This window comes from Poecilia reticulata, linkage group LG1 (genome assembly GCF_000633615.1).
Source record: "Poecilia reticulata strain Guanapo linkage group LG1, Guppy_female_1.0+MT, whole genome shotgun sequence".
In the NCBI taxonomy this organism is placed as follows: domain Eukaryota; kingdom Metazoa; phylum Chordata; class Actinopteri; order Cyprinodontiformes; family Poeciliidae; genus Poecilia; species Poecilia reticulata.
The window spans coordinates 1052016-1065519 of NC_024331.1; the positions used below are offsets into that span (position 1 = coordinate 1052016).

Here is a 13504-nt window from a genome sequence, read left to right on the forward strand (position 1 = left end):
GCTCTAATGCTGTACTTTGGCTGTGTTTCCCAAACTGAAACAAGTAGTTGTAATTGTTGGAAATAACAGACAATGGATGTCCTTAATCAAGCTACTTCTAAGCAGCCAATAAAGTCAGCGATTGCTTGGTGGCTACATAGAGATGCAAAGCAAGCAATTGCAGTTCTGTCAGGTAAGCAAAATATGGTTTCTATAGGATAAAGAATTAGAAGACACCCCTGGCTCACTAAATTGCCGAAAAGTAAAATGCTTATAATGCTAATCAATGTTGGCATTTAGTGAGGCCCTTTCTTTACGGCAGTGTTTCTCAACTCCGATCCTCAAGCTCTGCTGCCGCATGTATTAGGTGTTTCCCTTCTGCCACACACCAGAATTGAATCTGTGGGTGATTTAACAGGCTTCTGCAGTACTTGATGGCTACAGAAGAGGTAATGCAATAATTTGGAGGAGCTGTTCTGAAACAGAGGCACCTCTAAAAAATGCAGAGCAGGGGGCCTCAGGACTGCAATTGACAAACACTGCTTTACTGTAAGATGGAGTTTCTTTGAGTAAAGCAGATAGCTGCAGCTTATACAACATTTTAAATGTTTTGAGGAATTTATTCAGCAGTTTACAGAAAAATGATGAATGTATGTACAGATTCGTACTGCTATATTCAGCAATGTGTACAGGAGTGTTGATTCTTTCCCCAGTGATTATTAATATTGCAGCTTTAGCTCCATGCTTTATCAAAAAACGTCTTACAGTGATAAGAGCACAGATGATTGCAAATTATTTAAAGAGGCATCTGAAGGATACTTAGCCATAATATGCAATTTTCACACACTTAAGTAAGTGAGATAATACATTCCAGGTGGTTTCCTTCCAGACAGATCGTTAAGGAATGTTTATTTAAATAATGGTGCAGTTTGATGAAAGTTTGTTTAAGAAGCATAAATCGGAAACTTTATCACATGCTTAACTAAAGAGCAGTGATAATGTTACTTTAAGAAAAAGCAGTCCAAGCTGAAAGTTGATGATGAAGTCTGCCTGAAAGGCAGATGCCAAAATAACTTCACAAAAACAACATAAGGAGTGAGGCTGCACATCTTATACTAGATACAAACTTAAGAAGGAACATTATTTTTGTTCTTGAGTAAAATATGTTTATCAAGGAAACCATTGAGATCCTGTCACAAAATCATTACTCACAAGAAAACAGCCGATGCAACCCTGATTATACGGAAACCAGATAAAGTACTGACTGCCTTGGATGTTTTAACCATTTTTGATTTTACAAATCAGTCATGATCAACAAATTTGGCTTTGATCAAAAAAATAATAAATAAAATAAAATCTCTCTAATGTCAAAAGGAAAAACTTTTCTCTACAAATGGAGACCACCAGAGTGCAGTGAGTGTGTCTCAGGTGATTGGACCTTCCAGACACCTGAGTCTGGAAGGTCCAACTGGTTAGTCAGTATTCCCAGCTACAATTACAACACAAAAACAAAAGAAGACTCCAAAGAAATCAGTGAAAACATTATTGAAAAATACAAGACGGGGAATAGATACAAAAACATCTTTAAGGAATGGAGCATTCCCTGGAGTTCAGTTCAATCTATCAAGACATGGAAGGAATATGACCCATGAGTAGATCTGCCGAGACCAGGCCATCCTCACAAACTCATAAAGAAGAATAGTTAGAGTGGATGCTAAGTTACCATGACTACAAGCTTCAACAGCTGACTTAGAGAGACCCTTCAGAGAACAGCTGTTGTCGGGTTATTCACCAGTCAAAGCTTTACAGTAGAGTGGTGAGGGAGCCTCTGGTGAAGGAAAGTCTTATTGCTACTCGAGTAAAGTATCAACATCTGCAGTGTTTGCACACTGCACATCACCACAAACACACCATCCCCACTGTGAAGTCATGTGATGGCAGCATTGTGGACAAGCCTTGGGAGGCTTGTCAAGTTAGAAGGTCAAATGAATGCAGCAACATAAAGGGAACTCCTGGAGGACAATTTGTTTCCATCTGCAAGAGAAGTATGTCTTCTGAAAACATTTATTTTCCAGAAAGACGATGACCTGAAGCCGCAGCTACACAAAAGGATTGAAGACAACAAGCAAGATGTTTTGGATGGCCCAGTCAAAGCCCAGATCTCAACTGGATACAGTTTGTGGCAGGACTTGAACAGGACCACTCATTGCCGATTCCTACACAACCTCACACAGCTTAAAAAGTTTTGAAAGGAAGAATGGAGAACTCATTACTTAACACTGAGCTGTCCAGATGTACAAGCCTGACTGGAACCTGTCCACACAGACTCTGTACTTTGACTGCAGCCAAATGTGCATCTGCTAAATACTGACTTGAAGGGGTGAATATTTATGTAATCACCTATTTTATGGTTAATACGCTCATTCAACTAGGGTTATTTTGAACAATTAAGAAATTGACTTTTTGTAGTTTTTAGTAAGGGGAGCGGGGCCAAAAAACACATTTTGTTTATCATGATTGTTATGTAAAAGCAATAAAAGGGTAAAAACAATCCCAGGGGCTAGAGACTGAATACTTTTTCTAAACATTGTGTAACAAAACTGGTATAAAAAAAGCAAGTGTCTGGTATTTTAAGACCTCTCTGTGTCATTATTGCTGTATATTTCTGGTATGTACTGATGCATCTCATAGAAGCAGTTATTTTTAACCAAAAATGTTTTCATCAAAATTGCATTGCTGTCAGCAGGGACTCATGCTTTCCAGACACAGACAATAGCAAATACAGCAAGATGTTTATGGATTTTTTTTCTTTTTGTTAGTTCTGCATCACTGTTTTGTTTGTGTTTGTTTTTTATGACTGTGCTTTGAGAGGCCATGTTGGATTAGTTTTACTGCTGCCTTTAATCTTTCATATGTTAGCCAGTTTGTTATGGTTAATCTTGTCTTCTGATTCCCCTGCGTATCTCTAATTATACTTGAGCCAGTGGTTTCTGGATTCATAGTTTCTAATACATTTTCTGTTTCTGGCATCATGATGAATTACATTTTCTGCTCCTGGTCTCCAAGGCATAGGTCTTTTAACTGTTTGAAGATTAAGTACACATAACGCTCTGCCATTCAGTAAAATCTGGGAGATTTGGTGACCCATCTTTTAATTGGCATTCTCTAACAGTGAAGTTTAGACATTTCTGTAACTTTTTTGCAAGATAAAAATGGCTTTACCAAAGACATGGGCAAATTAGGAAAATTATGACTTTCTTGCAGATATTTTCCAACTGGAAATAAACAAAATATCAGCCTCGAATGTCTTGTCTTTCCCATTTTGAAGAACAGATAGGATAAATGGTCATCCTTTGTCACAAAATATGCTTAGACCAGGGAAACTGAATGTCATTGAAAAAAAAAAATGTTCATTTGATCGACTTGGAAAAGTACATTATGAAATGATTCTGTCCGACTGCCCTACGGCAGCTGTGGCTACAATGTAGCTTACCACTCAGCATGTGAATGTGTGTGTGAATGGTTGAATGACTGAACATAGTGTGAAGTGCTTTACTCTACGTTCAGTCATTCACACGCTGATGGTGGTAACAGCTGTCTTCTAGAAGTGAGGCTGCCATGCACCGGCACCACTGGACCTCTGTCTGCCACCAGTGGGCAAAGAGGATAAAGTACCTTGCCCAAAGATACAACAACTAAGACAAACCAGAAACCCACTGGTTACAAGACTAACGCCTCCAGCACCATCAGGGCTGGTGCTGGACGGACCGCCGTTCCTCTAATTGTGAGACCACTAGCACCATCTGGCTGGACCTCTGTTGAATTAGATCAGTTACTTTAAAGGGAGTGAATATTTACGTAGTTACTTTTTTATTACACTTTTTGTTTGTTTTTATCTTGTTTGATTTGTAAAATAAATAGAATAAAACATTCAGGGGGTGAATACTTTTAACATGCCCTTTACCTGTTTTTTTTCTTATAGAAAATTTAGTAAGACTTTATTTGAAGCGGTGTGCATAGTACTGACATGACACCATCATAAACATGACATAACACTTGTCATGAACATGAAGGAATCTTCATAAATGTTTATGACTATTGTCATGAAGTGCTATTTGGTAAATAATGACAATATTAATGCAAAGTTGACACTTTTACTCAATGAAAATTAGCATTAGAAGTTTTATTATTTACCAAATAATGCAAAGTTGGCACTTTTAATGGACTTTTAGTGCAACTTTGCTTTAAAAGTGTGATTATGGGGTGTTGCATAGTCCAGATATGGAGGCCTTAATCCTCAACTCGGCTGTCATAGGTTCAATTCCCATTATGGTGACCTTTGCCGTAAGTCTTCCCCCTTCTGTCACTACATTCTTTCCTGTCAATTCATTATCAAATAAAGGTCACTAGAGACAATAAAAACTTTTTTGAAAAAGTTTCATTATTTACAGAATGACAACATAAACATCCATAAACATTTATGGACAATCCTTCATGTTCATGACAGGTGTTATGTCATGTTTATGTCAGCCTTATGCACACCCCTTCAAATATAGTGTTACCAAAAATGTATGTTCTTGCTTTTGTTCTAAAAGTTGAACATATTAAAGGCTTTGTTCATATTTTTACCAGGTGCCCCATTAACTTTGAAGGGTTTTGTAAGTGATGGTTTCTAACCAGTAAGGCACCCCTTAGTTTAACACTAAGACCAGATGTTCCCTCCAGTGCAGATGGAAAGCTTTTCAGTGTGAACATATGTAGCCATATGTAGCCTGTAATACACACAGTAGGAGCTGGGTGTAAGAAAGTATATTTTCTAGACATTTAATTAAAGCACGGCTCAGGTTGTTGGACAACAGCGTTTGAATGATAAGAAATAAATACTGAACAGCAACTGTTAACAGCTGCTGCTATGCAGAGAAACCAGGCTGTGTTTGTCCTTCCAGATGTTAGCTGTGAATATGAAGGTTCAGTAATTTCTTAGTAAAAGACGGAATTTTTATTGTGTTGTTGAGGATCTTTGCAAATTTAGCACATTTCTCTGTGGAAATAGATCTTTTCAAATGAAAATAGTAAGACTTATTTTTTGTTAGGCCATAGCAGCTGTAGCTCCTGCATAGAAAAACAGAATTATCTCAGACATGCCACCAGTTCCGTTTGCTCTGCTCCTGAGCTGAGCTAGAAGGAGTTAGATCTCAAGACCTGTGATGAAAATGCAGCTAGATAATGACAGCAAGTATCAGAACTGAGGGCTGGAGTCTGTTCTTCTTTATTGTCACTACACTAACTGTATCATCCCAGCTACAAACTGTATTTTTCTCATAAACCAAGTTAAGAGAAACGTCATTCGATCTCACTTCATAAGATTTGATGGCTAGGGAGATTTTCTAAAACTGTGACTTGCGGATCTTTTTGTATCCTAACTACCTGAGAATAACAGCCACAGATAAAATGAGCCAGGAGGTTAAGACAATTAAAAGACGATACACGGAAAGAAGCAGAGAGACAAAGGGAGAGTAAGAGAGAGACAGACAGAAAGACAGAGAGAGAGATAGAGACAGAGAAGAGGAAGACATAAAAAGTAGCAGAGGAGAATAAATTAGAGGTGAAAGCATTAAAGGAGTTTGGGAGTGAATGACGCAGCAGTGTGTCTTCTGCTAGTGACAGCAGGTGAGGGGAGCAGGTGTAAAATATTAAAGTAGTTCAGCAGAAAACCTAGGCAAATAGCCCTACCAATATGGGACATCCCGAGCTGGGACACACAGCCTCTCCAAACCACACACACACCTACATACACACACATCCACACACGCAGACACTGAGAGTAGCATCCTGCCATAGAGGTAGAGCAAAGCAGAAAGAACATTCATGTTTAATTAACAACCCTCCATTTCAGCATGTTAGTGTTCTTATCCTACATACTGTGACCTCCTACCCCTCCCCCTGTCCACCCCGCACTCCACCCCAACACACACACTAAGAACTGGGAAGTAAAGAGAAGAGAATAAGAGTGCTGGCGGAGGAAGAGCGAGCACATATGGGGATGGGGCAAAGCCAACAACATGTCTTAGTTCCCAGAGTGGTCTCTTGGCAATGTAAGAACAGAATTCCCATCTAATCTAGCTCATCTCTCGGGTTTCCACGTGCTTATTTTTCTTGCCCATACCACATTCCCTAAAGCGAATGTACAAGCACATCATCCAGTCCTCTGTATACAATTCTTCACTGTTATGCACTAAAATACATAACAATGTGCTCTTTTATAGTGAAAACAAAGTTTCACTGGAAGAGAGTGAAAGGTAGACACTGCAAGAAGTCAGACCAAAGAGTGAAAGCTCCCTACTGATGACCGTGTGGAAATGAAGACAGCAGTCCTGGTAAGTCTCTAGAGATGTGTTGAGACCACAATTTGTTTCATGAAAAATAATTCCTTGTATATCTGCAAAGCACTGCCGTCCTTCAGATAGGTATCTGTTAGCTGTGTATGATTTAATTGTTAATAGGTTCAGGGCCAGAGTTTTATGAAACAGAAGACATATTTCCTGTGCATTTTATCAACATCCGGTTGACTAGAAGCGCAACGATATGATGAAGAAACATAGAGAGGAAGCTAGCTAGCTGCAGCTAGTAACGTCTTCTAACTCATAAACATTTAAATGAGATAAATCAGTGGAAGTGAAAGTTGAAAGTACTTATTGCTCTGTGTCCCAAATCAGATATTTCTTTAAGAAAAGTAATATCTTTCTATTTTATATATATATATATATATATATATATATATATAGATAGATAGATAGATAGATAGATAGATAGATAGATAGATAGATAGATAGATAGATAGATAGATAGATAGATAGATAGATAGATAGATAGATANATAGATAGATAGATAGATAGATAGATAGATAGATAGATAGATAGATAGATAGATAGATAGATAGATAGATAGATAGATAGATAGATAGATAGATATATACACCTTCCAAAAAGAGAAAAAAAGAAAAAAGCAATAAATGTGGAACACGAATGTTTGAGGCATTTAAAAAAATATATCATGAATATATCAATTTTTTGGCTGTATAACCCGTCCCTAGCATGAACATAATAAAGTATAACCAAAGTTATTTTTAAGTTAGGTAAGGTAGTTTATCCCTGTGTAAAACTGCAATAATAAGACAAATAAAAATTATTGATATGTATTTCTAACTAAATTTGTTCAAATTCTGCATAAAAACACTAAGACTAAACTAAATATTTTTTAATAGGATTTTACTTCTTTTATTAGAAATCTTTTTTTAAAATAGGCTTTCTTGAGTAAGTTTCTGTCTCCACAGTATTTATCAGTTTTCAGGGGGAACCAGCAGTGTCTGTTTCTGTTTATGTGATTCACAGTGATGGGTCTAAGGCTTGCTGAATAGCTGATAAAAATGACAACTGGAGAAAGCCTTTACTTGAAATATGTCATAATCATGACAGTTAAGTTTGCATTTTGGCAGCTTAACGCTACTTTAACACCAAGTATTTCACACTTGTTCTGCCCGCCTCCGTGTGCTGTATGTCCATTATTTTAGAGCACTGAGCCGCTTGCTTGAATCTTAAACTGAATCGTAAATCTTCTTCCTGGGCAGCATCACTTTTCATTGCAGATATTGTGCTCCTTGTGAGGAAAGCTGTCTAGAAAATTACTAAACACAGCTTAAATGCTAAATGTACCTTGGGAAGAGTATGGATTGATGCTGCTTAAGTATAAAATTGATTTGAAAGAATCTTAAATGAATGTGGCTATTTAGCTGGTCAGGCTCCTAACAATGCCTTGTTTTTTTCTTAGTCCACAATAATAAAAGCGAATTATTCAAGTTCTGTCTCCTGGTACCACTGATCTATCAGAGCAGAAAGCATGTATAAAAGCAGCATTTATGCAGCCGAGACATAATATATTGAGGCATTTTGTCTTCAGAGCAGATTATGTTTGTTGGTGTCAGGCTGTTATGTTGTGTAAGTTTTCACAACACTAATGCTTAAATGTGTTTGATGCTGTGAAATTAGTAGGGAGCTAATAAAGCTGCTGAAAAGCACTGAGACATTGTTCATTGTGGTGCTGTCGCCATCACAGTTTGAGTGTCAAACAAGACACATGTGGCAACCTCACTGAAAATCCTCATGGCTTCCGTAACTGAGCTTGTGTTTGGCACCAAGACTGTGACACGTTAATACATCTGATGAGTCTATTCAATGTTTTAATCAGACAATCTGCAGAAGAATAAAGCAGAAGAATAATGAATCATTATTCAAGAAATGAATAATGATTCATTTCTTCAGCAATTTTTCAAGCAAACTTCCCCAACTGTTTCTGATTAAAGGTGTATTAAACTTAATTAAAAATTCACAATCAGAAATTAGGCATTTTCTTTCCATTTAAAAAGCTTTGTTACAGCTAAACCTGACTGGGAGAGGAGATTCCAGGATTTCTTTATCCAGAAGATGCTGGGATTCCATTTACTACTGTATGAGAACAGAAAAACATAAACTACTGCTGTATTCAAAAAGGTAATAATGTCTTTCTTAACCCTCTGATGCAAAAGTGGGTCCTTTTTGACCCAGTGAGGTCATCTTTTTGCAATATCTTTGTAATGAAAAGTTTTCATCACTTCATATTAAAGGTATTCCTCAAGAAACATGTTACTGATATCATGCAATTCAAATGTTTAATTTATCTTTTATACATTTTAAGAAATAGCATGTTATATATCACTACCCCATTCTTCTGTGGGTGGGTCCAAAATGTCCCGCATTCATTTCCTATGGAAATTAATGGGAATCTTTGTTTCTTACCAACTGTGACTGTCAGGAAAACATTTTTTTGTGAACCAAACACACTAAGACCTAACTGTCACCCCTGAATAATATTATTTTACACAGCAAGAACTCTTACATATAAGTATCATCTTTATTTTTTTATCTCACAAATGTGTTTGTGTGTGTACAGTGACAGCGTTATTGTCACGAATCAACATATTACCCTTCTTCAAAGTTAGCCAACACTAGTTATCTAACCAACTAGCTAACATTACCACTTATACTTTATTGTGCATGTGTATTATTTGTGTGTGCGTGTCTGACACCCTGGATGAGAAAACCAAGAGAGCTAATGTGTTGAATGACATGCAAAACCTGTTGATCAATGTGTTCAAGGTTCTTTCTTTTATCATCTCAATAAATAAAATAAAAATTAATAGCTATAGAAATAAATGCATAAATAAATGAGCCAGAAAAGTATAGCGTGCCTTCTTTGGGTCGGGCAGGATGTCTTGCCCCAAGTGTCGGAGTTCAAGTATTTCAGGATCTTGTTCACCAATGAGGGAAAAAAGGAGCAGGAGATCGACATGCAGATTGATGCAGCGTCTGCAGTGAAGCGGGCGCTGTACCAGTCTGTTGTGGTGAAGAGAGAGCTGAGCCAAAAAGTGAGGCTCTTGATTTAGCGGTTGATCCAAGTTCCTACCCTCGTCTATGGTCATGAGCTTTGAGTCATGGCCGAAAGAGCGAGGTCACGGATACAAGCGGCCAAAATTAGTTTTCCCTGTAGGGTGTCTGGGCTCTCCCCTAGAGATAGGGTAAGAAGGTCAGATATCCAGGAGAGACTCAGAGTAGAGCTGCTGCTCCTGTCGAGAGGAGCAGGTTGAGGTGATTGGCATCTGGTCAGGATTCCTCCTGGACGCCTCTCTGGTGAGGTATTCCGGGCACGTCCCACCGGGAGGAGGCCCCGGGGAAGACCCAGGACACACTGACGATGTTTCTCAGCTGGTCTGGGAATGCCATGGCTTCCCCCAGAGGAGCTGGAACAACTGGCTGGGGAGAGCAAACTCTGAGCCTCTTTACTTAGGCTGTTGACCCCATGACTCGACGGACGAACGGACGGACGAACGGACGAACGGACGAACGGACGGACGAACGGACGGATGGATGGATGGATAGATAAATAAATCACACACATACACACACTCACATGTGTGATACACATAACATAATAGAATAGAGACAGTAATGTTAGCTAGCCTGGTTAGCTAGCTTGTTTCAAGAAACGTGCTCTTTTGCAGCCCCCCCATGCCCACACACACACCCACACACATCATTGTTGTTGTAAAATTGCTACTTTTGTCATTTTGTTTAAAAAATGTTCTACAAATTGTCAGAAATGTTCTACAAATTGTTCTAAAAACATTTTAAAAAGTGAAAAATGAAAATATTTCAAACATGAAATAACTCTTGTGTGAAATAAAACACAGTAAAAAGTATTATACAAAACATTATTTTAAATCAAAATGACAAAAGAAGCATAAAAACACATTGATTGTAACCCAGGTCATAAAGGACCCACTCACGGAAGACTGCTCACACATCGGAGGGTTAAAAAAATCAAATAAAATGAAACTTACTGTATTTTCCACTTAAATCCAGTTAAAGACCAGATGGTCATTGTCCCCTCACACATTTTTCTCTTTAAGTGAATCTCCTATGCAACCAAGAGAAAAGCTTATAATGTCTATTTGATTATTTACTGCCTCACTGTGATTTGTTACCTCTCTAGTAGTTGGCTGATTTTGTCCTTACTTTAAACCAGACAGAAAAAATTATTTCATTTCCAGGACAGACCCACAGGAACAGTTTTACAGGCTGGTTAGTTACCGGCCACAAACAATGGCGCTTCTCAACTGCAAGCTGCCAAAAAAAGACCATACGGTTGTACTTTTGGCCACTGAGCAGTTCAATTAGAGCAGTAGGAGCTTAAGTACCTTGTTTAATGGCATCTTAACATTACAGATTAAAGACTAGACTGACATATTTTATTTAGTTTTTCTGTCATTGTTCTCAGTAGGAAGTTTAAGTCACTGACCTTCAAGTTTCCACTGCAGTCCCCAAACCTTCAAACTCACTCCCACCTCTCTCCCCCGCTTTCTGTTTTACTTCTTATCTTTTCTCACACAGATACACATACACACCAGTGCCTGATCCCCAGTCAGTTTCAACTTCAAAAGACTGCTGTATTGCAGCAGTTATTGGTTCCTGTGTTTTGTCTTTTGTGCCCTGAGAGATTTAAAAGTTAAACAACCAGTTGTGTTTTTATCAAAGCTTCTTCAGTTTGTCTGTCAGTCAGCAAGCTCTACAGTCAGTACCAGGGGGGAAATTCAGATAAGAGAGAAATATGAGATATGTCCACCCCTAACTTTGTGCTGAGTATCGACTAAAACAAAACAAAGCCCAAATAATAAAGTACATCTTTATTTGCTTTTATGAAAACAAAAAATCTATCTGGTGGCCTGCTAAGCAATGACATGATACAGCTATTTCCACCTCCTGCTTTAGTCTTGCATTGCTCAGCTTCAGTCCAGACATAAAAGGTTTTTTTAACAACAATGCATGATTGTCTGCTAAAATAAAAGTTATACACTTGAGAATGCTGTGTGTTCTACAAAAAACATATTCCCCTGACTGTACAAAGACACTCCAGTGTGTGGATTTGTTATCTACAGCATCAATTTATTAACATCACATCCATCTGGCACATCCAGATGGATGTGCCAGATCACATCCATTTGATTGTGTCTAGGCTTGTACCTGTATAAGGCCTGTATCATCATAGTCATATGTTTTTCTATGTGCATCCTGCTCCAGTTCTGAACAGCAATGTTACTCTGATTGATACATGGGAATCAGCACATAAAGAATACTTTACATAAATGGCTTCAATGGATAATACATTATATTAGCCAGTGATCATGCATTTTTCTGAACATAACAGTTCTCTTTTTCTCCATGATGGTAAAACATAGATAAAACCTTATCTCAAGGAAAATGTGGTTTGACCCTGAAAAGTCCCAACACAGGCCATATGTAGTATTTGTAAAGAACATTTTAATGCTGAGATACCATCTGCAGTCAAACGTCTTGTCTCAAGATTTTTATCAAAATGATAAAACACGGAAACAGTGTTGCTGCTGCTAATTGTCTGTAAAAGATAACTTGTTCTTTCCTGATGACCTTTAATTCAATTCCTTTCAAATTCAATTTAAAAAAAAACTTTATTTATTGACAAGGGACTATTAAAAGAGGTACAGGGGGATACATAAAAAATAAAAATAAAAAACAAGCAAATAGTGATCACAAATGACACCTGTAGTTACTTAATGGTCTGACTGTTGACTCCCTGCTCTACCACTCTGTTTTGACATGAAATGTGTTTTATAGCTGAAGGTGATTTGCTCCCTTAAGCCAGGCCAAACTTTTTGAGACTAGGAGATAATTTTTCTCACCAGCTGCCTGAGATCTACCACATCACACAAATGTATAAAAAAATTCTCATAGTCAGAAGCTGGTTGCAAACCAGCGGGTGTCAATCAGTTATGGTATATCTAAAATTTGGTTTGATGATCTAAATGTGAGAGAATACAGACTGAATCCAAAGAGCACTGTTAAGTTAAAAGTATATCTTCTGAAGTTGGCATATTTTTCCTTCAACAAGTTCCAGAGGAATCACCTCAAACCAAATGTTACTGGATTTTATTTCAATGTCATTTGTGAACTTTAGCTCCTCACTTTCAATAGTGGAACTATACAGCTTGAAAACGCTTGTAATTTTGGAGAAAGTCTCATTAACATCAATATTTCCACTAAATAAGAGACAAAAAATAATTAGCAACATGTTTGATAGAAAAAAACCCAGGAGGTTATAAGTGCCCATATCCTTTGTCTATGGTCCCATGAACAGGTCTTTACTTTACAGCCCACTAACTTCCTAAAGCCAAGGAAAAACTATAAGCACTGTGTTCATTTCCTGTTTTGGTGATCATGTCACAAAACTATTTTTGGTTTGAAAAAAACCATCACAATGCAAAACAAAAACCGTCTTTCATTTAATTTCATTTTCATTCAATTATTGATGTATTGTTTGATGTGTTGGTGCTGTGTGGGAGACGGGAACTAGAATTTTACTGAGGGTAAATCCCAAAGGGATTGATACAGTTTTTTATCTATCTGTCTGTCTGTCTATTTATCTATCTATGTGTCAGACACAAATGACACATCACTGATGTGTGTTATTCCAAATGACAAACAATTTGAACACAAAAACAGATAAAGTATTTTTTTGCAGGTGACTCACCTTATCAGCCATTATCATAGAGGAGCCTCCATGAACACCCAAAACTGGAAGCTGTGTCTGAACAGACAGGAAGTCTAGGATCTGGGCGATGGCCTCCTGATCGGTGCCATCAGCAAACACAAGGCCATGGAGACCTTCGCGAGACACAAGCCCACAAACCTGTGACAGAGAGAATAAACCCAAGTTTCAACCAAAGGAGTTTACACACATGCCAGGACTGCATAATATAGCATCCATCCATCCATCCATCCATCCATCCATCCATCCATCCATCCATCCATCCATCCATCCATCCATCCATCCATCCATCCATCCATCCATCCATCCATCCATCCATCCATCCATCCATCCATCCATCCATCCATCCAT

General features: G+C 37.9%; 1 protein-coding gene across 1 annotated transcript in view; it reads right to left on the minus strand.

The window, feature by feature from the left end:
* LOC108166304 (glutamate receptor ionotropic, NMDA 2A-like) overlaps window positions 1-13504 on the minus strand; it is a 122245-nt gene that overhangs the window by 58953 nt on the left and 49788 nt on the right. Inside the window, exon 4 of the mRNA XM_017304851.1 lies at window positions 13136-13294. Coding sequence (XP_017160340.1) covers window positions 13136-13294 — 159 coding nt within the window. The remainder of the gene's footprint in view (window positions 1-13135; window positions 13295-13504) is intronic.